The 26,926-nt window shown below is 38.0% G+C and overlaps 1 protein-coding gene across 6 annotated transcripts in view; it reads right to left on the bottom strand.

The window, feature by feature from the left end:
• Positions 1-26,926, bottom strand: part of otud5a (OTU deubiquitinase 5a) — a 31,969-nt gene extending 5,043 nt beyond the window's left edge. The window contains exons 1-5 of one of the 6 annotated variants that reach the window (XM_051902737.1): positions 26,099-26,926; positions 23,806-23,896; positions 4,739-4,803; positions 4,489-4,645; positions 4,097-4,245 (exon numbers count right to left, since the gene is read on the bottom strand). In XM_051902737.1, coding sequence (XP_051758697.1) covers positions 4,097-4,245; positions 4,489-4,645; positions 4,739-4,803; positions 23,806-23,896; positions 26,099-26,680 — 1,044 coding nt within the window. In that variant the 5' untranslated portion in view covers positions 26,681-26,926. Of the gene's footprint in view, positions 1-4,096; positions 4,246-4,488; positions 4,646-4,738; positions 4,804-4,913; positions 4,930-5,163; positions 6,765-23,805; positions 23,900-26,098 lie in introns of those variants that run through there. The other 5 variants (XM_051902738.1, XM_051902740.1, XM_051902736.1 and 2 more) reach the window with 5 other exon arrangements.

Consider the following 26,926-nt stretch of genomic DNA (forward strand, 5'->3'; position numbering starts at 1 on the left):
GTTTTGACTGCATTCTGATTAGTTGAGTTGCATTTGATGACAACCGTAAACCACCCAAATTTAGGCGCACTTTAGTTTAAGGTCCAATTATCACTATTAACTAACTATTAAATATGACTTTTGCCTCAAACTCCCAATTACTGCTTATTAATAGTTAGTAAGATAGATTTTAAGTTTAGGTAGGATTAAGGGATGTAGAATATGGTCATGCACAATAAGGCATTAATATGTGCTTTATAAGTACTAATAAACAGCCAATATCCTAGTAATATAGATGCTAATAAACAACTAGTTAATAGTAGATAGATTGATTTTCATGAATCTAGCTCCTGGACTGGTAACAATGTAACATAAACAGGGCTATGTATGTCTGTTCCCTGACATCAAGATGTCTCTCTTTTTTTGTTTGTGTGTAAGAAACACAGAGCTAGACTACATGTCCTCTGCTCTGGAACAGTGCGCTCGTGTCCAGACAGTGTACTGGCTCATTCCCCGTCTGTTCAGACTGTTATGCTAAACTAACTGACCGTAATATGGGGGAGCTCTAGGACGATAAGATCTTGATGCACATCAAGAGGCCGAGATACAAACCAGCTCAATGGTTTTATCATGTATTGTTTTGGTCTTCACTGTACCAAAAAAAAAAAAAAAACAACCGTTTTTTAACTCTATGATGTATTTTCTCAAGCAAACTTTATATAGCCTTTATGGTCAATGTTGCCTCTATGTTTTCCCATATATAGAAATTCTTTTGTTGAAGCCACTTATTTCTTTTCTTTTTTCTTTTCTTTTTCTTTTTCAGGCAGTAAGGTATTACTCCATTATGGAAAATGTTGTTACGAAGTGTGATAATGGAATCACATCAGTGTTCCTTCTGAGCCACAAATTAGTCTGAGAGCCACAGCACTGCAGCTCTATTTTTGATAGGAAGGCATGATCTGTCTTTGATCTGCTCGGCTTAAACTATCACAAGGCATGTGGCACATAAACAAAACAGTGTGCTGTTAATGGGGCTCCCCCGAAAACCACCGACGTGTGGAATGTTTCCACCCCCTCCACCCAAAGCAGTCAGGGAAATGGGACAATGCAGGTCACACTTTGTTGTCTCTTTTTTGGCTTTGATGACGACTGTCTCCAAATTCAGACTGTGGATCAGCTGACGGAACTGCCTAAGTGAATAGGAGGAACACTCTGACGAGACAATACTTTCAATGGACTTCCCAATTCACAAACCCACAAAGACTTTGTTACACATTCCTCAGTAGCAAAATACTTGCTGCAGGCAGTTGAATTAAGATATATATTATTACGTGAAATTAATTATAATTATGATAAAAGTGGCTGTTCTTGCACAGGCAGATGGAAGTATACGTGATGGAATACACATAGACAATAGCAACACCAAGGTGTGAAACTCAGAGGGGTCAACCAGAGCAGTTAGCATATATTTCACACTGAAAATGCAGCACAGTTGCAAACAATCACCAGCTCTTCTCACTTAAATGACACTTAAAGTCGTCCTCATTAATGGATTACTTTATCTTACAAAAAGTATTGTGAATCTGTTATGTGATATAGTGCATGCATAATTATTATGCAAGTTGATTTTCTTATCATATTTTTTTTTCCAGGCACATTTTACCAATTCCAAACAACATCAATCTTAATAACTACTATTAATTTTTGTATTTAATCATTTATAAGTAATATATAATTGTTCATGAAGGCTGGAAATGAAAAACGCCTTATATTCAGGTGTGCATAATTATTAGGCAGGTTTTCTTTTACAGGCAAAAAGAGATTTAACTCAGACTGAAAAGTCAAAAATTATTAAATACCCATGAGAAGGCTGCAATACTAATGCAATACTAGAAACTGCAAAGTAAAGGCATGACCAATGGACAGCAAAACGCTCAGTGGTCAGCAGGGTCAGACAAAAACAGGTGGAGAAGAAAAGACACATGTTAACTGCAAAAGAAGAATTAAGGTGAAGAATTAAGTGTGAAACCATCAGGAACACTTTAGTCTCCAGCGCCACCATTTTCCAGAACAGAGTGACTCTTGAAGGACCAGCACCACATCCTCTTCTACCACTGTTTGAAGAATTTATCTTCCAGAACCTGGCAGTAACTTTTGGAAGATCATTTTTAGTCCATCTCTGCAAAACTTAAATAGATAAAATTATCTTCCAAAAGTTACTGCCAGATTCTGGAAGATAAATTCTTCAAAAAGTTGTACAAGAGGATGATTCTTTACCTAACACAAGTCTCTGAGATCCTGACACCTTGCACTTCTGAAGACTCCAGGTAGGTTGCAGTTCTGGAAAATGATGGCGCTGGAGACGAAAGGTGATGGTTTCACACTTAATTCTTCACCTTATTTCTTAATTCTTTTGCAGTTAACATGTGTCTTTTCTTGCATTTCACTGTCCAATTGTCACGCTTTAACTTTGCAATTTCTAGTATTGCATTAGTATTGCATCCTTCTCATGAGCATTTAATAATTTTTGACTTTTCAGTTTGAGTTAAATCTTTTTTGGCTCATTTTGCCTGTAAAAGAAAACCTGGCTAATAATTATGCACACCTGAATATAAGGCGTTTTTCATTTCCAGCCTTCATGAACAATTATATATCACTTATAAATGATTAAATACAAAAATTAATAGTAGTTATTAAGATTGATGTGGTTTGAAATTGGTGAAATGAGCCTGGGAAAAAAAATATGATCAGAAAATCAACTTGCATAATAATTATGCATGCACTGTATAGTCTAATTGAGTTGGACATTTTAAATGGTCCTAATAAAATAACTATATATATACAGTTGCAAGAAAAAGTATGTGAACCACTTGCAGAATCTGTGAAAATGTTAATAATTTTAACAAAATAAGGGAGATAATACAAAATGCATGTTATTTTTTATTTAGTACTGTCCTGAGTAAGATATTTTACTTAAAAGATGTTTAAATATAATCCACAAGACAAAAAAAATAGTTGAATTTATTAAAATAACCCCATTCATAAGTATGTGAACCATTGATTCTTAATACTGTGTGTGGTTACCTGGATGATCTACGACTGTTTTTATGTTTTGTGATGGTTGTTCATGAGTCTCTTGTTTGTCCTGAGCAGTTAAACTGAGCTCTGTTCTTCAGAAAAAATCTCCAGGTCCTGCAGATTCTTCAGTTTTCCAGCATTTTTTGCATATTTGAACCCTTTCCAGCAGTGACTGAATGATTTTGAGATCCGTCTTTTAACACTGAGGACAACTGAGGGACTCAAACACAACTATTAAAAAAGGTTCAATCATTCAGTGATGGCTCTTGATGCATCATGTTTCCTTCTGGAGCATCAGTGAATGTTTGAACCTTTTTTAATAGTTGTGTTTGAGTCCCTCAGTTGTCCTCAGTGTTAAAAGACGGATCTCAAAATCATTCAGTCACTGCTGGAAAGGGTTCAAATATGCAAAAGATGGTGGAAAACTGAAGAATTTTTGGGACCTGGAGAATTTTTCTGAAGAACAGAGCTCAGTTTAACTGCTCAGAACAAACAAGAGACTCATGAACAACCATCACACAATAAAAAAACAGTCGTAGATCATCCAGGTAACCACACACAGTATTAAGAATCAATGGTTCACAAACTTTTGAACTGGGTCATTTTAATAAATACAATAATATAAATTTTTTGTCTTGTGGATTATATGTAAACATCTTTTATGTAAAATATCTTACTCAGGACAGTACTAAATAAAAAATAACATGCATTTTGTATGATCTCTCTTATTTTGTTAAAATTTTGCACATTTTCACAGATTCTGCAAGTGGTTCACATACTTTTTCTTGCAACTGTATATGCTTCTTATTATTTCATATTTTTATGTCTTGATACTTTAAAGTTAACATGAACCTCCTGGATTCATTCTGTTAGGTAACGGCCCCTTTTCCCCATCCAGTCAATTCCTAATGGATAAAAGTCCCACTCAACATTATTTCCCACTGAATATCCTGCTTCACTCAAACATATCAGATTATGGAAGTAAATAGGTTGCGAATGGCATTTCATGTTGACTTTAGTGGCAGCTGCAGGTACCCACCCCTGGTTTGAAGGCAGGAAGTCCGAGCCCAACTCCAATCGTGGCTTTGTTGGGATTCACGACTGAGTTGTAGTGAATGTTCCGATGGTAACTAACTCTGATTGGCTCGTCATTATTTTGATGGATGCCATGGAACGTGTTGATTGGTTCTAAAAGAGGCCATCAAAATAACATTTAGAAACAGAGTATAAGATATACAGGTCAACTGCATCACTAAAGTGTCTGTTAAACTTATTGTAAATATAATTCCATAATATCAATAAATCCACAAAACAATTTTCACATTCATCATCGCTATTCACTAGGGTACTTGCATGGTGGAATATACTGTAGTTAAATGTGCATAATTCAATTTTATGGACACTGTAATGCAAATTAGGCCCTTTGCTGACCTGTGCCGTACTGATAAACTTCCACTGGCCGATTGTACATCTCCGCCATAGCCTGCATCTCAATATGGTTCCCGTGACAGTTGTTCTTCCTCTTTCTGTTGATGTATGTAGTGAAGTCCTCTGTCACATAGTTTGAGAAGTAATCTGCATTTTTCATCTGCAAGTAAAATCATACAGAAAGCATGAATTTAATTATAACATGATTAGGTTTTGTACACTCTGATGATCCCAAAGAAAGAACATCACATACCAAGTAATCCATGCAATGTTTGCGGACGACTTCGTGCATATCCTGGTCTCCGTAAACCTGATCAGCTGTATAAAAATGATGATACCAGGGTTATGTGCAAATTAACAATATGATCTGTGCATGCACAAATTTTACAGCAGTTAATAGCATTTCATATTTTATTGCATTTTCTTACATTTATTGTAGTGTCTCTGCAAAATAAAAAGTTATAGCTGAATTATGTTATGTAGCAATACACACATTTTAGCACACATTTCCAATGCATTTCATTTATTTCTGTTGCATTTTTAATTTTAGATCATAAAAACAACAATTACACAACAAAAACAAGACAGGAGGACAGAGTGAGTGAACTGCAAAACAAAATACTGTTCATAGTTATTATAGTTTGAAATTTGGAAATTATTTTTCTTTTAACACCTTACAAAATTAGGGAGCAAGTAACTACTTGAGCGGTTTGATTGCAGGCAAATTCTGTAATGCACGCATGCATGCAAAAGCTGCATGGTTCGTTCTGCAAACTCTTCTTTTGGCGGGCTTTATCATACTCATTTATGTGCTAGTGAGTGACTCAAAACAAGAACAGGGGCCCAAATAAGGTGCAGATGTAAACAAACGGGCGTACGAGCTCCGCTCAGAGGCCGACACCTTTTCCTTCCAAAAGCGCCAATATGCAAATGAGCCCCAGCCTCAAAGCGCATTCCGGCTAGTCACATGACCACTAGCCACAAAGATTCTGAGAATCTCTTAGTCAATTTCCTCTTTCGCAGTATCGGCCTACTTCTGTTGTGACACTTCTGAACAGACTAAGGAAGTTGCACTCGCTTCGCTAAAAAAACAAGCTTTAAATGAAAGTTCAGACAAATATACCAATACAGGTGCTTTATTTTAAGACCCTTGCACTTTTTTAGTTCCTAGAAGAGGCCCCATAAACCATGTACATTATCTGATAAAATAGCATAGGTTGTTTAAGGAAGAGAATGTCTTTGGTGCAGAAACAAATACCTCACAGCAAAAGCGCTCATAAAGTTTGACTGAAAAGACCAGTTCATTACTGCAATTGGCACATCCAGCAATGAGTGAATGCACTGTGCTTCATAGTTAGGATATTAATTTGATCTGAAAGAACTTGTCGTTCTGTTCCCGACACGAACAATAGTTGCATTTTCTGGCAGGTCCATGATGCTTTTATGAGCTTGCTTATAGATGTCCCTCCCTAGGTTTGTTTGGGAAATTAATGAATGCTCACAGCTGGACATGTGTTCATTTGAAGGTGAATGCTGGTGGTGCAACACTACAATTTAGTTCTAAAGCCACCTTTTGTCAAGTAAAAATCTGCATTTATAGAACAATGAATGCTTTTACTTTTCTAAGTAGGTGCATTTAACCTTTAAGACACAGGTTCATTTGTTAAAACCAGGACCTTGACATTTGAAGCTGTCTATAGGAAGATCTCAGCTCACACACAGAAGAACAGCAGCTGGAGATTCGGTCTGCTTTTGGTTCCCCACTTGGCCTGGTGTTGGTATTTCCATATATCTTACCCTTTCCATTCATTGCAGCACAGCGCAGTGGATAACCAGACCCTTCGTCAGTGGGTACTGCGGGGGAGAATCAGGGATTCCCCTTCACTCCTTTGCATTATTCTGACTCATGTGTGATGATAAACACCTGCCTTCGCTTTTTTCCTGATTTCACCCCAAATTTGAATAACAAACAGCTTTACTATAGTGGTGCAGCCACGTGGGGCCTGGAACTTTTGCATGTACAAACAGTGAGCAGTACTAAAGAAAAATAGTTCCTTAAAGTGTGTTAAGCTAACTTGCATTTTCAACATTTATACTTACGGTTAATGATTGTTCAAAACTCCCAACTTTAAAGGGTTAGTTTACCCAAAAATGAAAATTCTTTCATCATTTACTCACCCTCATGTCGTTCCAAACCTTTATGACCTTTTATCTGTGGATGAAATTTTGAAGAATGTCTGTGTTCAAACAACACTGGACCACACTGACCTTTATTTTGTGGACAAAAACACTGAGACACTTCTCAAAATATCTTCTACAGGTTGGGAGCGACACGATGACAGTAAATGATTAATTTTCAGCATCATTACTCCAGTCTTCAGTGTCACATGATACTTTAAATCATTCTAATATGTTGATTTGCTGCTCAAGAAACATTTCTTATTATTATCAATGTTGAAAACAGTTGTGCTGCTTGATATTTAATACTTTTGTGTAGACCGGCAACAACTAATTGATAAAAATGATAAAATGTTAATAATCGATAATGAATCGAGTAGTCTCGTCTGCCCACCTTGCACGGAAAACTTCCGACCAGTCGTGTCAAATTACAGCACTGAATAACGCATTTCTATGGACAAAATGCATCTAAAAATAGTGAAGGAAACAGAGTGAGATGCTGCTGGAAAGGTATGTGATCCAAGCTGGCCAAAACATGAGAATTCCTAATTGTAAGCTTCAAGCTAATGCATTAGCATAATGTTTAACATGGCTTGCCCTGTCAGGCGCTTTGGCAGACGCGTGTGCTGTTTAATGCGTGATGTTTCCTCAGCGCAAAGCTTTATTTCTTACATTTACAGGACAAAGAAATGACAGTAACAGGTAAATGTGTTCAGAGTGAACGTGTGTGTTCCTGCAGAACATTCCTCTTATCTGTTAACACTGAGTTTGTGTTTTGTTTTTCTTTATTATCTTTATTATTATCTTCTTTTTTTTTTAATGTAGGGATTTAAACTGTCTTTTTGCTTTATAGCTCTTTTGCATATAGCATAGATATAGATATATTCACTATATATGGTTACATAGCATTTAGTTGTCACGTTTGTTTGAAGGACAGCACTTGGCAATATGTGGAATAGTGTGTTTTGTCAATAAAATAAAAGAAAAAAGAAAACTGGTCTTTTTTTTTTTTTTTTAATCTGATTAATTGAAGAAATAATCAGCCAACTAATCGATTATCAAAATAATAATTAGTTGCAGCTCTACTTTTGTGATACTTTTTTAGGACTCTTTGATGAATAGAAAGTTCAAAAGAACAGCATTATGAAACATTATAAATGTATTTACTGTCACTTTCAATCAATGCAATGCATCTTTGCTGACTAAAAGTATAATTTCTTTCAAAAAAACTAAAATCTTACTGACCCCACACAGGCCTCTATGATATTCTGACCCCAAGATACATGGCTAAGTCTACTGAATATTTTCCACCCATTTTATGCAAGCTGCACCACTAATAATTTACCATGTGCACGATTTATCGAAATGTAGGCTGAAAATATTTTTTTTCTAAGTTGATAGTCTATCTAATAGACCAAAAAAGAGCAAATGCAGTACAGAATAAGAAGTTCGTGATATACTGATACGGTTTCGTTATTCTGATCACACAAACAAACATAGCACACAGGCAGACATTACTGTTTACATTCACATAACTGTGTCTCAACTGCAGCGAAAACACGACTAGCCCACCGCAACGACCCTGCAATAGGACATTTCCCAACACTAAAAGCTGGCGGTTGACCTCTCAGCCGCCAGTGGACACATTGATGAGAAGAGGTTGACAGTGAATAAAAAAAACGGAATAGAGAAATTCACTGGGTAGGTCTACCACGAAAAGACCGATGCCTCTGATAGAGTTCACAAGAAAAGAGAAGAGCAGAGGTCCACCAACCAAAAGCAAAACCACAAACTCACTTCCACTAATGTAGGCTGCAGATAGCGTCTCGATTCTAAGAAAGGGGCAGGCCAAGTTTAGACTCAGAGAAGAGAAGAGAGAGCTCAGACCTGCCCTTGAGGTCTGTCGGTCATCGATAAGGTTTATCCTGGGAAAGCAGGGCCACCGTGACATCACAATGAGCTGAATTTGTCAAAGATTCCCAGAAACCTTACACACCCTACATTAGTTTAGGAGCTTCATTCACGTATTTCAGCACCAGGAAATGTGTCATACGTAAACAACATGGACGCTACGAAGAGAAAAGCAAATAACAAAATGAAAAGAGTGCTCGGTATAAACAACAACAACCTATACCAAACCTGATGCATATACAGAGGGGTTCAAAGTATGAGACCACATTTAAAATGATTTTGAATGTGGTCAAAAATCATGATGAAGAAATACTCAAGATCCTGCATTATTTCTAGGTCTAAACGCAAGCAAATACGTAACTGATCATGTGACAGTTCAGATTGTCTTCCACTGAAGCTCCAGATGCTCTTTGGAGCATCTCAAATCATGTTGGAGAACGTGATCTTCAGGTTTTGTTCATGCTTCTGTCATTAACGTAAATTCTAAAGCAAAATGTTCATTTTTTATTTAAATTCTCAATCAAATTGTTCTTAAAATATAATTTGAAATAAATTTTAATTCAAAAAATGTAAATAAAAAAAATGGTAACACTTTACTTAAAGCCTTTATATGCAATGCATTATAAACTTATTTTTAATCCATTAATTATGCCTTGTAATGCACCTTATAATGCAATGTATGATATCATGAATAATTGTCACCACAGTTATAATACATTATAATACTTATCTATTCATCGTTGCACCTTTTGAAAGTATAATGCATTTAAACACACGACAAACAACCAATTTCAGATGTAACAAGGAATCTGAAATATTATAATGCGTTTTAACTTTGGTTGCAATTATTTATGAAAAGATATAATGCATTATAATGTACATTATGAATACCTTAATAATGCATTATATATAAAGGCTTTCACAAATTTTGAAACCCATTGTATATTGTGCAAATGTATGTTACTGAAGCAATAAACTATGAAAGACTGTGTGCAATGCAGTAATTTTACCATAGTTAAGGGGTGTTGATGGGTACACAGAGAAAAGCTTTCATAAAAGGCAACAAAAAGGCATGAATAGGGACAAAACACAGCAAAATGAACATTCTGTCTTTATTAAGTTACTCTCATGTCATTCTAAACTGGTATGAAATTCTTTCTTTCATGGCCACGCTATTCATGAAATTGAATTCCAACTGAGGCTGTCAAGCTCCAAAATAACAAAAAAGGCACCTAAAAAAAACGTTTATATACAGTGGCTTGCGAAAGTATTCAAACCCCTTCATTTTTTTCACATTTTATTATGTTGCTGTCTTATGTTAAACTACTTTAAATTACTCTTTTTTCACATTAATCTAAACTCCATACACCATAATGACAAGGCAAAACAACTGATTTGTGACAAATAAAAAAACTGAAATAATTACATTCCATAAGTATTCATACCCTTTTCTGGGTACACTTGAAATTTAGCTCAGGAGTAGGGCTGGACGATATGACATAAAATCAAAATCTTGATTAATTGAACATTTTACCTCGATTACGATTAATTAACGATTATTTTGTTTTTGTTTTGTTTTTCCACCCTCATAGTTCACTGACAATGTTTGTACTGTAAATATGCTGTACTATTAAAGGTGGGATATTTTTTCCTAATGAAATTGTGCTCCGACATAACAGCTCACTTTCAGCAGTTATTTTATCTATGGTTCCTAACACTTCTTACAGATTTCTGCTCGTTGCAAATCAGATAGAGATAAATTAGCACAGTACCAGTAAACTTTTGGTAATACTTTAGTATAGGGAACACATATAAACTACTAAGTATGACTTTTCCCTCAATAAACTCCTAATTTACTGCTTATTAATAGTTAGTAAGGAAGCTGTTAAGTTTAGGTATTGGGTAGGATTAAGAATGTAGAATAAGGTCATGCAGAATAAGGCATTAATATGTGCTTAATAAGTACTAATAAATAGCCAATATTCTAGTAATATGCATGCTAATAAGCAACTAGTTAAAAGACCCTAAAATAAAGTGTTACCAAACTTTTTTGAATGCATTAATGAGAGAGCGATTGCGTGTGTGAATTAGTCATACCGTCTCTCTATTAATTGTGAAGCTGTGGGTTGTAAGTAAATACTTCAAAAGTAGAAAAATATATGCTCTAACTTTTGAGTTTCTAAGCTACTTTAGTGAAAAATCACAGGACAGCGTTGACAATGAGTTTCTGCGCTCCTCTCTGTGCACACGATCTTCAGGTGATGTACGAGCTACTGTCTGTTGAGTGTTTGTGTGACACATTGCTTCAGCATGAGTAGCTCAATATAATGATACGCATCCAATGTTCTAAAATCGCTTGAATGTCCAAACTGGCATGCCTTAAAACACACACAATTGACAAAGTTTAGTGAAGACACAAGTAAAAGTGATCTGGCTTCAGTGCTCGCCCATTGTCAGAGACACAACGCAGCTCAGCTCTCTATGTCACAGAAAACAGCTTGCGAGCACTGAAGTGAGGTATTTTCCATATTGTTGTTCTTGAATTGTGTAAAATCACTTGAATGTTCAAACTGGCAAGCCTTCAAACACATACAATTGACAAACTTTCGTAAGGACGCAAGCGAAAGTGATCTCACTTCGGGATTCACGCGCTGTCTGTGTGTGTTGACTCGGCGTTTGAGTTCACCTCCGTATTGCTTCCATGCCGCTGACTGGACGTAGCGGAGTCACGTGACTACACATGTGGTAGTATGTTTTTTGCTTAGATTAATTTGAAAAAGTAAGGTGTTTGAATACTTTTGCAAGCCACTAATATTATATATATATATATATATATATATATATATATATATACACACAGTATCTCACAGAAGTGAGTACACCCCTCACATTTTTGTAAATATTTTATTATATCTTTTCATGTGACAACACTGAAGAAATTACATTCTACAATGTAAAGTAGTGAGTGTACAGCTTGTATAATAGTGTAAATTTGCTGTCCCCTCAGAATAACTCAACACACAACCATTAATGTCTAAACCGCTGGCCACAAAAGTGAGTACACCCCTAAGTGAAAATGTCCAAATTGGGCCCAAAGTGTCAATATTTTGTGTGGGCACCATTATATTCCAGCACCGCCTTAACCCTCTTGGGCATGGAGTTCACCAGAGCTTCACAGGTTGCCACTGGAGTCCTCTTCCACTCCTCCATCACGGAGCTGGTGGATGTTAGAGACCTTGCGCTCCTCCACCTTCCGTTTGAGGATGCCCCACAGATGCTCAATAGGGTTTAGGTACCCTCAGCTTCTTTAGCAAGGCAGTGGTCGTCTTGGAGGTGTGTTTGGGGTCGTTATCATGTTGGAATACTGCCCTGCGGCTCAGTCTCCGAAGGGAGGGGATCATGCTCTGCTTCAGTATGTCACAGTACATGTTGGCATTCATGGTTCCCTCAATGAACTGTAGCTCCCCAGTGCCGGCAGCACTCATGCAGCCCCAGACCATGACACTCCCACCACCATGCTTGACTGTAGGCAAGACACACTTGTCTTTGTACTCCTCACCTGGTTGCCGCCACACACGCTTGACACCATCTAATCCAAATAAGTTTATCTTGGTCAAATCAGACCACAGGACATGGTTTCAGTAATCCATGTCCTTAGTCTGCTTGTCTTCAGCAAACTGTTTGCGGGCTTTCTTGTGCATCATCTGTAGAAGAGGCTTCCTTCTGGGACGACAGTGTGCGGCGAATGGTCTGAGCACTGACAGGCTGACCCCCCACCCCTTCAACCTCTGCAGCAATGCTGGTAGCACTCATACGTCTATTTCCCAAACACAACCTCTGGATATGACGCTGAGCACGTTCACTCAACTTCTTTGGTCGACCATGGTGAAGCCTGTTCTGAGTGGAACCTGTCCTGTTAAACCGCTGTATGGTCTTGGCCACCATGCTACAGCTCAGTTTCAGGGTCTTGGCAATCTTCTTATAGCCTACACCATCTTTATGTAGAGCAACAATTCTTTTTTTCAGGTCCTCAGAGAGTTCTTTGCCATGAGGTGTCATGTTGAACTTCCAGTGATCAGTATGAGAGAGTGAGAGCGATAACACCAAATTTAACACACCTGCTCCCCATTCACACCTGAGATCTTGTAACACTAACGAGTCACATGACACCGGGGAGAGAAAATGGCTAATTGGGCCCAATTTGGACATTTTTACTTAGGGGTTTACTCACTTTTGTGGCCAGCGGTTTAGACATTAATGGCTGTGTGTTTAGTTATTTTGAGGGGACAGCAAATGTGCACTGTTATGCAAGCTGTACACTCACTACTTTACACTGTAGCAAAGTGTAATTTCTTCAGTGTTGTCACATGAAAAGATATAATATTTACAAAAATGTGAGAGGTGTACTTCTGTAAGATACTGTATATATATATATATATATATATATATATATAAAATTAAAAATGTGTAATTAATTAAAAAATAATTCATATGTGCTACATTGCAAGTACTGAAGTCATATGATAGCATTGTGTGAGAAACATTAATTGAAAATCTGCTTCTGTGTGATGTCTGATTCATGAATGAATCATTCTTTTGAGTTGAGTTGATCCAAATTTAAGCCTGTTCCTCACACAAAGCTAACATAGGACTTTAGAAGAACTGGAATATAGTGCACATGTCAAACAAAGAACTTTTATGATTTTTTATGGTATGTTTTTTGCCATTTTAATGCCCTAGTAATTATTAAAAAAAAAAAAGCGTGGCTAGAATGTTCATCAAAAATTCACCTTTTATGTTTTACAAGAAAAAAAACATGCTGATTTAACAACATGAAGGCATGTAAATAATGACAGAATAGTCATTTTAGGGTGAACTATATCTGTATCTACAGGGTATTTTACAATTGCTTAATGACGCAAACAGATCTGACATAATAGGTATTTTTACTATAATTACTTCATTAAACCTTGATGCCCTGTGTCCAAATATGACCGTGTGGAACATGAGTTGCATAGTCCATCCAGAAAGAGCTGAGGTCACCGCTCTGTGACCTGCACTCTCATGTGCTCCTTGTCTCCTACGGTCACAAGAACATCTAACAGGCCACGTCCACCTCGACGGCTGATCAGTAAACACGTTCTTCAAACAAATGAATCAATGCGGTAGCCTAAAAACAGGCACCAGTTACAGCAGGCCCAAAGGTAACTCCACTCAATGCCGTTATTGACTACTGTGTGTTCAGTTCACTTATCTGCAGCGCCTCAATAGACTATGAATTTGAGGTTATGATCGTATAGATCAATACATATTGATTCTCAAGCACATTGGGGGGGATCAGATCACAAACGTCTTTTCAAAGTACACCCTGTGCTGAGGAAGTACAGTTAGATATCGAAGAATGGCTTATGTACGGACTGAACTGCCTTTCGTTAGTGTCAGAAAAATCAGCCGTTGATCATGAGAGTGTTGAGTAACACAGAGCTTACTATTGCCCCAGAAACACACCGACGGTCAAATACACTCATTCACGCTCACGAGACTGTATTGCAACCAGGCATGCTGTCTACTGGCATATCGCATGCAGGTCACAGAGGAACACTGACACTCTAGCGTAAACTCCAGACTTGAATTATGTGTCAAAACGATTTCATCAACAGCTTGGTTTTGTAAGAGACAATGCCAAGTGTCGGTGATGAGAATGTTTTCTATATTCTGGCAAGAGAAGATGCAACTCTTACAGTCTTGTTGCTGTCTAGGTGAAAGTTGGATAGATTTGCTAAGCATCTGCCCTCCAGATGTGCAAAAGTTCATGAGGCAGCTATGACCGAGAAAACTAAGTTAAAGGGCCCAGACGGTCTTATCACAATCAACGTCTGAGAGTCAAGTGATCGAAACCATTTTACAATTGAGTTACAAAATGTTTTTCAGTTAAACAGACTTTATAAACAGCATTTGATATTGAATAATGCTCCTTGACATCTTCTCTAAAGCTCATTGCAATCATTCAAAATATCTCAAACTCACTGGTTTACACTGGATCAAACTAGTCAACATCCTCAAGTTCTTCACCATTTCCCGTCTCATAGAAACCGAGCACTATTAAAAGATGTTACGTGAGCGGTACTTGTGTTGAAACCTGTACTTTCCTGTTCTAGAAGGAGTCGATCAATGTAATGACAAGGAAACTACTAGTAACCCTTGATTCCAACATGGCTTCAAACTTTGCTCCATGTTTGCCACAAAGCTACAGTACATGACGTCCAGGAGTGAAATACTTTGCTGGACCAATAATAAAAAAAAATTTTAAAAAAAGATAGTTGAAAGCTAACCTATGCTTTTTACATTTCACATCCGCAATAATCCAGTGTGCTGAACTGCGTACATCACTCTTTATAATAAAATGCCCTTCAATAGTGGAGATCAAAGGGATAGTGGTAGAGTTCAATGGAAAATTCTGTCATAATCTACTCAATGTCATGTCGTTTCATGTCGTGTATGACTATAGGTGCATCCCAATTCATGTACTTATACACTATTCTATGCCATTTTGTAGTATTAATAGTGTGAGTAGTGTGTTCACACTAAAAAGTCCAAAAAGAAAAAGTGCATTTTAAATACCGGAATAATGGAGTGATAGTGGAATCTGAGGGCAGGATGAGAGCCCAGCCCACCCTCCCACCACTTATAGTAAGACTGTGGCAGCACAAAGTTTGGACTGTAAGTTAGGAGAAAATAACTCAGAATTACTCCTTGTCTCATTGGACTATTTATTATTCTCCAGATTCGTCCTCAGCCCTCAGCCACTCCTGCCCCCCACTCGTCACTGTCTCCCACCAATCCCTCTGTGTTCTCTCCTCCTCTCAGTGGCATGGCTCCACCTCGGGCCTGCTGGGAACTGTCTTCGCCTGGGCAAGAGGAGTCCACGACTCCGCCTACAGCCTCAGTGGACTTCGCTCCTCCTCGACCCGTCACCCTGGCTCCTGTGCCTACACTCCTCCCGCCCTTCGACCTTGCCAGGCTCCCTCAGTCAGTTGGCTCTGCCTGGGTTAGTCCTTGCCATGCCTTTGCTGTGGACTTGCAGGCCCTCCGATACTCTTCTGCCCTCCACCACTTCGACTATGGCCCACTCAGTCTGCCTTCAGGCTCCGCCTCCGCCCTCATTTGCTCCAGCTCGCCCTCTGGCCTCCGAACCCACACTCTCATCTCGGAAGGTAGTCTCTGTGGCTCCGTTTCGGCCGCCTGGATCATCGACGTCGCTCCATTGCCTCTGCCCTTCGGTTACATGGTGGGCTTCAACTCCATCATCATCGCCTCCGGCCATCCCCATGGTGGCGTCAGGACTCGTACCATGACTCCTCCCACCTGCGACGCCACGATAGAGAGCAGTTCTGCCTGTGGCCTGGGTTTCCACCATCACGCCTCTGCTCAAGGCTTCTCCCTGGCTCTCACCACCTTCAGCACCACCCTGGACTTTTCTGTTTCGCCTCCTCCAAGTCAGCTGTCTACCCCCAGAGCTTCCTCCTCTATCCCCTGCCTGTTTTGCCAACCCTTCGCCAGCCCCTTCACCATCTCCTCATCCTCCGGACCCACACTCATCTTGGGAGGTCATCTCTGAGGCTACGCGGTGGGCTCTAACTACATCGTCATCGCCTCCAACCGTCCCCATGGTGGTGTCAGGACTCGTACCACCATGGCTCCTCCTTCTGGTGACAACACCATAGAGCGCAGTTCTGGGTGTGGCCTGGGTTTCCACCATTACCCCTCTGCTCAAGGCTCCTCCCTGGCTCACACCACCTTCAGCACCACCCTGGACTTTTCTGTTCTGCCTCCTCCCAGTCAGCTGTCCACCTCCAAAGCCTCCTCCTGTACCCACTGCCTGTTTCGCCAACCCCTAGTGTTTACATGAATGCTAAATAAAGTGATCGGGTTGATGTGCGCGTTTATATGTCACAAGGTTCTTTTTTTGACTTGCACACACTGCAATAATATACAGACTTTCCAGCTGTTTGCGCATAATAAACATTCTCCTACATTAGTTCTTTATTTGTTTTAAACAGCAGACTTAATATTTAGCCATTTCTGGTTATAATTTGGAGACAACGAGTATGAACCGATGTGCCGTGCTGCTTATCACGTAGTAAAAATGCCCCTCCCCGCAGCCAAAACCACTCGTCTGTGGATATGAAACAAGAACTGGTGCGACGCTGTCCTGCTCCACTTCACAGACGATGAGTGAAAAGGGAATTTTAGAATGACAGGAGACTCATTTATGACACTTTATTCAAAAGGAAGAACAGCTTGTTCCACATGTCATACATCATTACATCATTTCTACTTCATTGCACATGCGCAATGCTTTCCAGTTTCAAAGTAAATTTTCAATTCAGTCAAGTATTTACATGCCCTCTCAATCGGATTAGAAAAGGAATAAACCACCTCTTCCAATACAATCAAAACTGAATTCGGATAGAGCTCAATCTGATTGATTAAGGTGTTTACATGAAGGCTTTTCAGTCCGAATGAGCCATCAATCCGATTACTAATGGATTATTTGGTTGCATGTAAACGTAGCCATTGTCGGGTCTCGTCAGTGTGTGCGTTGTGTTGGACTGCTACCTCTGTTGGAATTTACCTCGTGGATTATTAAAAACTGTTATTCTTCATCTTATTTGTCATGCATTTGTTATTATCACACAACCCGTGACAATAACCTTATATAATTCATAGTGTATAGTGCATAGTGTATAGTATGTCAATTTGGACACAACTTAAGTGTTTCTTATCCATACAATGAAAGTCATTAGGGTCCAATGTCATTGTTTTTTCTTTGTCTACACAAAAAAGAAAGTCATACAGGTTTAGAATGACATGAAGATGAGTAAATAATAACAGAATTTTTATTTTGGGGTGAACTATTCTTTTAAGTACCCAAGGGCAAGGTGGGGAGACGGCACCGATGAATCTGGAGGAGAGGAATTTCGGCCCCACCTTCGCTTCGAGAGAGGGCCCGGCATTTCCCACTCTGTCAAATCGTGTTATGGAATTTACGGCATCTGCTCTACAATCACAACAAGATGACGAACAGCAAAATGAGAGGAATGCAGCCGAGCTGTCTGTCAGGGGTTCACGGCAGGGCACAGGCTGCTTTGTTTACTACCGAAGCAGGTATCTGGAAGTGATCCCGCAGTGCGTGCGGGGGAAAATAAACAGGGCTTACATTGGAATGCATTTTGCATAGGCCGGCAATTTTCATATAAAGCTTCATCCATGTGAGGTTAAGGTTAGTCTTGCCCCAGGTGAGGCCATTCTTAGCCCTCCGTCTACACTGGCGCCTCCTCAGATTGATCAGAGACAATAACGCCCGTTACTGAAATAGCAGCTTGCGTAAGGGAAAAGTGAAAACAACAACTGATTTGACAAAAGGAAGTACATATATTTAAACTAAATTCTGAGGAAATGGAGAGAACAAAAGAAGCCTAGATGACAAATATCAAAGGGTTTTGATGCAATATCCTCTTCAATAGTTCTTGGAAAGTGTTAAAAAAAAAAAAGCGTAGGCTTTGCATTACAGTGACTTTACTTTGGTTAAACTTTTATAAAGCTTCACAATATAATAAATTACACAGATGTTCAAGAAACAATTACATTTATTAGTGGTGTTTGCAAAGGCAAGTTTAAGTCTTAGTAAGATTTAGTTATGTGCTTTTGTCATTTTTATTAGTTATTATTTTTTACAAAAAAAAAAAAAATTGTTTTGATTTCAGTTTTAGTTTTAGTCATGATAGTATTTCAACTTATTTCAGTTAGTTGCCAAGGCAACATTTCTAATATTAGTTTACATTTTTTAAATGAAGTTTTTCATCTAATATTTATATTTTTTATTTCATTTCAACTTTATTTCAATTACCAAAATCTATTATGAATAGTTTTAGTTAACAACAACAACGCTGCTTAGCAACCACAGAGCATTGAAACATGATTTTCTCCAGTATAAACAATTATTCTGTGAAGTAAAAGAGTTGATTAGTATAACTAGATAAGTAGACTCAACATATTAGTACAAAATTCAAATGATCTGAGGCTACAGGTGCGCACATATCAGCCATTTTACAATTCCTTTGAACGTGGATCATCCAATCAGATTTTAGAGCTGAAACGCAATGCTTTTTGAATATTTATTCAAATACAAAACCTCTAGCAAACTTAATGTCACAGCCAGACTGTTATACACCAGGTGGAGAGATCAGCCCACATACTTGGTCACTAAGTTGGGCGCTTTTATCTCACAGTATCGAGATTTGCCCGGAAAGAGGGAGTCTTTGATAAAATGCACAGCTGGCACTGTCGCATTTCAGAAGAAATGTGCAAATCCAAGCCAAAAGCAAACAAGTGCACTGTTACTCGAACAAACATTCAACTTCCTCCAGTGTAGGATTACGATCCACCATGTAACCTTAATCTTCAATGGAGACTGGAAAAAATAAAGCATTTAAATGGGCTCCCATTACAGTACAAGAATCTGCACCTTTTAACCTGCTGACCTGTGGACCAGCATTCACATCAGATGGTTGAGCTATTTACGGCCAAAGTTTGAAAAATACATTGGTTAAATTGTTTTGAAGAGCCTAATTAGTGTTTGTTTAGCTGGCTGGGTCAGGTCACCCCACTCCTAAGTGTAAACAGCCAGTGTGTGTGCTGGTAATGGTGTCAACTGCTTCCCCGTTCACCAGGTCGGGCTCTGGAAAAAGGGGTGGTGCTCTGGAAAACCAGCAGAGCAGCACTGGAAATGAGAGTGAACGCTGGGAGCTAGGGCAGGGATCTAACACATGACACCGTTTCCCATGCATCATAAAGGAGAGGCACATTCCCAACACAAAACCCTGCACAACAATTACTACAGCACAGAATACTTGCAATGTTTTCATCAGGATGTGGTGATTCAGACTTATTCATAACAAAACTGTTTTCATAATTAAGACTTGGCCCTAAAAAAACCACACTAAAGCTGCGTATTACAACAGTTGCAGAACGTTGTAGATTGGTGGACTCATCATCTCATTTCAACCAATCAAATGGCAAATATGTGAAACCACAAAACCTTCTGAAAGTTTTTCTTTGTAATACCAAAACTGAAACCACAATGGCAGAATTCTCACTATCAAACAGAAGACAGGTGTTTGCGCGACCATGCGTCCGTATTAGCGCACATTTTCTGTAAAAGTGAAATGTACTCCCCCATGATGCTGTGAAATGTGACGGGTCTGATCAGAAACTCCAGCGGACACTCATTTTTTCCAGACAAAAATCAATTGTAGGCACGTGTGCATTTCTTTTCCTTTTGTTCCTCTACTGAAAGTCGCTTTGGTTAAAAGCGTCTGTTAAATGTATATGGAAAACCATAAATGTAAAAACATCTTTTGGCTGGATAGTGAAAAAAGCAATTCAATACTGTTTCCAGCTCATGAAGGTTTTTAAAAGAATGTCCAGAGCATAAAATATAAGAAGGTGTGTTTAAATGTTCAACTGATGGTCTACAACATTACCACAAATTACCAATGAATAGACCTCTTAGGATATTAACCTCCGCGAGATAAAATACCTTGGAAAATCATTTGCAAACCAATTTGCAAACATTGCATAAGCATTTGCACGCTAGCGCCATGAGCGTCCTCATTGGAGAGTATGAACTATGAATGTCAGGTGTGGTTGTGCTAAACATGGGAAACTGAATTATTACAAAATTCAGAGTCATTCAAGGTGAAGGTGACATGTCGAAGTCATGTAATTCTTCAAAAGTCGCCTTTTTTCATTAGTGAAGCTTTCTACACCGAACGATTTACTATTAAATTGCGAGTCTCAAAAAAAAGTTTCGACCAAGTCAGTAAGATTTTTTTTTTTTTAAAGAAATGAATATATTTACTCAGCAAGGATGCAATAAATTGACCAAAAGTGACAGTAAAGACATTTAAAATCTTACAAAATATTTCTATTTCAAATAAATGCTGTTTTCAACTTTCTACTCATCAAAGAATCCTGAAGAAAAAGTATCTCAGTTTCCACAAAAATATTAAGCAGCGGTTTTCAACATTGATGATAATAAGAAATGTTTCTTGAGCATCAAATCATCATATCAGAATGATTTCTGAAGGATCATGTGACACTGAAGACTGGAGTAATGATGCTGAAAATTCAGCTTTGATCACGGAAATAAATTACAAATTAAAATCTATTCAAATAGAAAACATTTATTTCAAATTGTAATAATGTTTCACAATATTACTGTTTTTACTGAATTTTTGATCAAATAAATGCAGCCTTTGTGAGACTTCTTTAAAAAAAAAAAACATTTTACAGACTTCAAACTGTTGAACGGTAATGTAAAGCTGTTTAGACATACAGGATTATAATAGAGATAATCATGGGAATTAAACACTGTTCTCCTAACCTACCTTTTAATAATGTGAGAACCAAAACACAAACAAAACAATGAGGGTGACCAGGAAAATAAGGGCAAAATCTGATAGCAGAGATCTGGTTTGCTGCTGCTTTGTTGATGTTGACAGGACTAATTATTAGGTGATGAGAACAATCTTAAATTTGTAAACAACACATCAGAATACAGTATTAAAGTAAAGTAAGTAATTATAAGTATACAAATCATGGAAAATAGGAAGATAGGATTTTTTTTTTTTTTTAAATAAAAGTCACACAGGAGAGCCAACCCCTAATTCTGTGCAATAAACATAACTCTGCAAAAAGCAGAACTAAAATATATCAAGTCTCACCTAAGCCCCTATTATAACAAGAACTGATGCTGCTTTGGTTATCCATAAATGAAATGCAACATTAGCGCAGTCTAAAAGTAATAGTTCACCCAAAAATAAAAAAGAAGGTGCATTTAATGGTCATTTAAAGCTACATTTCGGAAGCAAGAAATGTCTGACTAACGTCATAACTGGAAAAGTCGAACCAGGGTCATTTTAGTACACCACAATAATTATAATCTAATACACATCCATATCTATTACTTTACACCAACAGCGTCCTGTAAGAAACTATCCTATCCTGGGTTATCATGATCCCACTGGCTGTGAGAGCCTTATTACCATCGGGCTAGTTATATAACATGGATTGTTTGACTCGAGTGATTGTTTGGAGATGGATAGTTTCACACCTGCGGTGCAAGAACTGTGGCACAGTGTCCCTGATGGGAATGCTTCAATGTAGGTCAGCACATCACATGCCTGTCTTTCAAATCCTGCATAAAACTCTCACAAGGACAGAGGTAAATTAACAAGAAAAGGGGAAAGATTCATGAAATAAATGTGTGCATGAAAGAGAGAGAGCAAGAGAAGGAAACAGAGACATGAAAGAGAGAATGAAAGAGGAAACTGGGTAAGATGCCACTCAATGGTGGTTGCAGAGAGAGTTGGTGAACGCTGAGGAAAAAATCCCAGTAAACAAATATATCATTTTATGTATGGTGTCCACTAGATTAAACAAATGCTTTATCAGTTACAGAAATTACAAAAAAATACATTAATAATACCTGAATAAAAGTTTTATTGTATGCTACTGAAAAGATCTGGACTAAAAAAAAAAATGCTAAAAAAGATACTTGGTGTTGCACCACTTGCATTTATGGTGTCATAAATAAAAACCACTTAGACATATAAAGAGGATAGTTATATAGAATTATGGGAATGGGTCAAAGGTGAACCCTCACAGTTGCTTGGGCGTAACATCACACCCTGAATGATTAAAATGGCTTTTAAAGACCTGTGCACTGTAGTGGACACCACTTCAGAGGGTACATTTGTAATCAAGATGCAAGAAATGCAAGAAACAAAAACAAAAGTCAGAATTTGGTGTCAAGAAAACAAAATAAACAGCACATTTACAAGCTGAAACTGAAATGTAATACAACACTACTTTCACAGTATGTGAAACTTCAGATAGCAGGTGATGTTTTGACACAAGTGCTTGACTGCAGACTTCACTTAAGTAGATGAGTAGCGCCATCCAGAGGGAGGTTCTGGTAGCTGCTCACAAACTCATGTGCAGTACTGTTATGTAGATAGGCCTAAGGTTTCCTATTAGCGTTGCTGTTTTAATAATAAACCAGGAATATATTCTGATGAATTTTATGCTTGAAGTCAACATAAAAAGAAATTTTCACCCAACTGTCATTTTCTAAAATGTTTTCCAGAATACTCATCAAGGGAAAATAAAAACATAGGGTAGGACTTTCATTCAAAATTGAATGCACATTTACAGTGGGAATTAAGCAAAATAAGATCATAAACATGTATTAAGATAGAAAATAGTCTATTTTAATTTCATTTTGAGCTTAATGTATCATGTCAACTAAACTATTACTATTTGGGTAACACTTCAGTATAGAGAACACGTATACACTATTAACTACAACTTTTGCCTTAATTAACTCCTAATTTACTGCTTATGAATAGTTAGAAAGGTAGTTTTTGTAGTGTTTAAATTTAGGTATTGGGTAGGATTAAGGGATGTAGGATTAAGAATAAGACATTAATATGTGCTTTATAAGTACTAATAAACAACCAATATACTAGTAATATGCAAGCTAATAAGCAACTAGTTAAAAGTGAGAATTGAACACTAAAATAAAGTGTTACCACTATTTGTTAATAACACATTATGCAATAACAACAATTTCAAGCAGCAGTTTGCTACGTTGTTGTCCCCGTATCACTCATTTTCTCCAGCAAGTGGCATCCAGGTAGTGTTTCGGGAATAAAAACTGCTATTTTAAATGTTTAATTCAATTTTGTGTAAAAACAAAATCTTACCAAACTTTTTAAACGCTAGTGTATTAAAAAATTAGATGATATTATTTCTGTTTAATTTGTCACAATGAAAATGGAAGGTTAAGTTAAGCACATTGCATTGTGAGGTATAGTTATTTGCACATTTAACCAAAAGTAGCAGGTCATCAGGGTATTCTGTACATATAGAAAATCTACATACTGTGTATAGTATAAATATTGCAGAAATACTAAGAGTGGTGTGTGGACATAGTCTTTGTCTTACAAATCCTACCATACAACAAATAAAAATCTAAGATAGCATTCTGTCAAACTAACAAGGACAATCACCCAGGTTCAATATTATTGCCAATAGATGAACTACATAACATCTACAAAATCTTTTGGCTTCAAGTGAACATCAAGTGGTTAATAATGTACCCACCAACAGCTCTGAAGAGGCAGGCACCATCTTCCTTCATTTTTTTGATGACAAATCCTTTCTTTTCCCGGAGTGCTTTTTCAAACCAGTGTTCCTGCTGTAACAGAGGCAAAACTTCAGGACAGACACAGTGAGGGTTCATTATTATGTGCTCGATAAACACACAGACTTCTGATGCTAAAGTTATTGTTAGAGCCATTTATTTTATGCATTCTCAGACTGTCAAAAGAAGTCCCAAGAAAATCACATTTTTATCCTATTACAATTTTCAATAAATATGCTTCTCAGTCTTAGACAAATATGTTCATATTTAATGAGGTTATTAAACTTGTTGGCACAATTGATTATGAATTAGACTAAATGATGATTGCAATAATCATTAAACACTATAAGCAATCAATTTAGGTATAATGTTTAATATTAGTGAGCCTTATTTCTGGGTAAAGTGTGGTTCAGATATGAGTCACAGGTAAAGCAGGGCTAAACAACAGATCTGGGCTGCGTTTCTCAAAATCATAATAATCATAGTAGATCGCAAAAATGATCACATCAATGGTCTCTACGATGTACTTTGGCTTATGATGCTTTAGGAAAATGCAGCCCAGCTTAGACTGTAGTCCTGAAATCCAGAAGAGAATTAGCATTTGAACCTTCGGTTCGCTCTAGATTTTCTAATGGGTTTTTGGAACAGCGGTTTTAGATTTATGAATAAAATAAGGTCTGTGGTTAACAACTTTTTAGTGGCTTAAAATTTAAAACACACAACAGCTTCTAAATCATCATTTGAGGTATGACTGTCACAGTTTATAATTCATATTGTATAACAAAACTACATTTCTTTTTAAAGAAATTAACTTTTTTCAGCAAGGATGCATTAAATTAATTAAAAAGAGACAGTTAAGACATTTATAATGTTACAAAAGATTTCTATTTCAAATAAATGCAGTTCTTTTGAAATTTCGATTCATCAAAGAATACTGAAATAAATGCATCACGGTTTCCACAAAAATATTAAAACAACTGTTTTCAAAAGCATTTGAGGTCTGCTCATAAATTAAAAACAACCATTATAAATATCTAAATATTTTAAATCTAACATAAAAGTTTGTTGAAATTGCAAGAATGGCATGTGATAGTCTTGGAAACAAATATGTAGAAAAACCAAATCATGTTTCGCACTGTATATCATTTTACAGCAAAAGTGTTTATGAAGATATTCATCCTAAGGTTTAACCTAGGGCTGCACAATTAATCGAATTTATAATCAGGATTACAATTACGGGTGCCACAATTATGTAATCGTTCAAAGACACAATTACACTAAAACATTTTTTTTTTTTTTAAGTATAACATTAAAATACCATGCTGCTTTTTGTTTTGCAGAAACCAAACCAATGTATAGTTGACATTTGAAGCTTAATGCTATATAGTTTTCAGCTTGGTTATTGCATTCAAAATATGGCATGCAGTTTCTTCAAACAAAGGTATAAAACTATTCAAAACATCATTCAATGTAAATTGTGATAATCGTAATTAATAATCGCAATTACAATTTTAAGGGAATAATCGACAATTATGATTTTTTGTCATAATCGTGCAGCCCTAGTTTAACCCATTATATTTCAAGTCAACATTTGCAACCCAATTTACTTTCGTAATGAACACATATTTCTGAATAAAACAGGATTCGAACAATAAAATGTAGGACAGGTGTTGATTTTATCCACTGGGATCAATTTTACTTTACAATATCATGCATTAATGAGTAAAAATAAGACGAATGAAATAGGCTCAATTGTAATTTCATGTTGACTTTAAAAATGGACTCACTCTTCTAAAGAGCAGATGAGAGGGAGCTCAGCACAGCTGTGCCTCAGCCTGGACCTTTATTTACTCTGGCAAATTTTATCATTTTAAAAACACTTGTTTCCTGCCAAGTCAAACCACTGCATCTCTAATACCATGCATATTGAGTGCAGTCTAATGGAAAACATGTAGAATGTCTTTTAACTGAGACAAGACAATAATGCTTATAAAACTGGCAATAGAATATTTATGTATCTTGACTTACACAATCAATATCTGTATCAATTTGTCTGTCTGCCTATCTTTATATTGATTTGTCTGCCTATCTGATTATTTGTCTATCTATCCATCATTTTATCTATCTATCTATCTATAACTACTGTCTATATACCACTGTCTAAACAGTGTCAGACCACGTGTCACACATTTAAAAAAAAAATGCAGCATGGCAATGGTTCCCAGCATTAGGTGACATCATCCATCCACATACCTGTTCAACAGTCGCTGGATCCTCTGACTGTAGTCTGGAAGCATTCTCATACTCATCCTCACTGTTATACCCGGCTCCTTCTTCCTGATCGGGACTGGGACCCCCTCCTCCTCCACCACCACCGCCTCCTCCCCCTGTCGCCCCTGGTCCGGTCCCTCCGCCGGCCACCCCACCGGAGCAGGTAGCCTGTCTCCTCCTCTTACTGAGCCCAGGCCCTGAACAGCACCCTCCCATCCCACCTCCACAGCCCACCCCACCTGACAGCTCAGCCCGACCCCCGGACACACACGCCATCCCTGCCGCATCCCCCGGGCCAACCGGAGACCCGGCGCCCACCGGCGGAGGAGAGGCCTGCTGCGGCCGGGAGCTGGATTCAGTTCGCCTGTCCTCTCTGGACGCCGGCGGAGCGGCTTGATACGACCAAGGTGGCGGGGAAGCGCGGGGCCTCGCACCCGCACGGACCCCGTGGGAGTGCTGGTGCTGGTGCTGATGCGGGTCGGAGCCGGTCCGGCGGTCGGGGTCGTCGGGATGATCAGACACACCGACCGACGAGTTCGGCTTCTTCTTCGGCAGGATCGTCATGACCGTTCAGGGAGGGTGTCCGTTTTAACGACTCCAAACGCGTTTTAACATTTAAACTTGAGTGTCTTTTGGGTCGTAATGTTTGCTCCTTTCACCCCGGAGCGAATTTAATTCAACAAGAGGTGGTTTTGAGGGTAAAAACAGCGGATAACAGAACAAAAACAAACCGTCTTCCGTCCCTCTGTCCTACTGTTGCCACACAACATCAACATACAGCTGACGACACCATCACGTCATTTCCGCCTC

Source organism: Ctenopharyngodon idella, chromosome 8 (genome assembly GCF_019924925.1).
Source record: "Ctenopharyngodon idella isolate HZGC_01 chromosome 8, HZGC01, whole genome shotgun sequence".
In the NCBI taxonomy this organism is placed as follows: domain Eukaryota; kingdom Metazoa; phylum Chordata; class Actinopteri; order Cypriniformes; family Xenocyprididae; genus Ctenopharyngodon; species Ctenopharyngodon idella.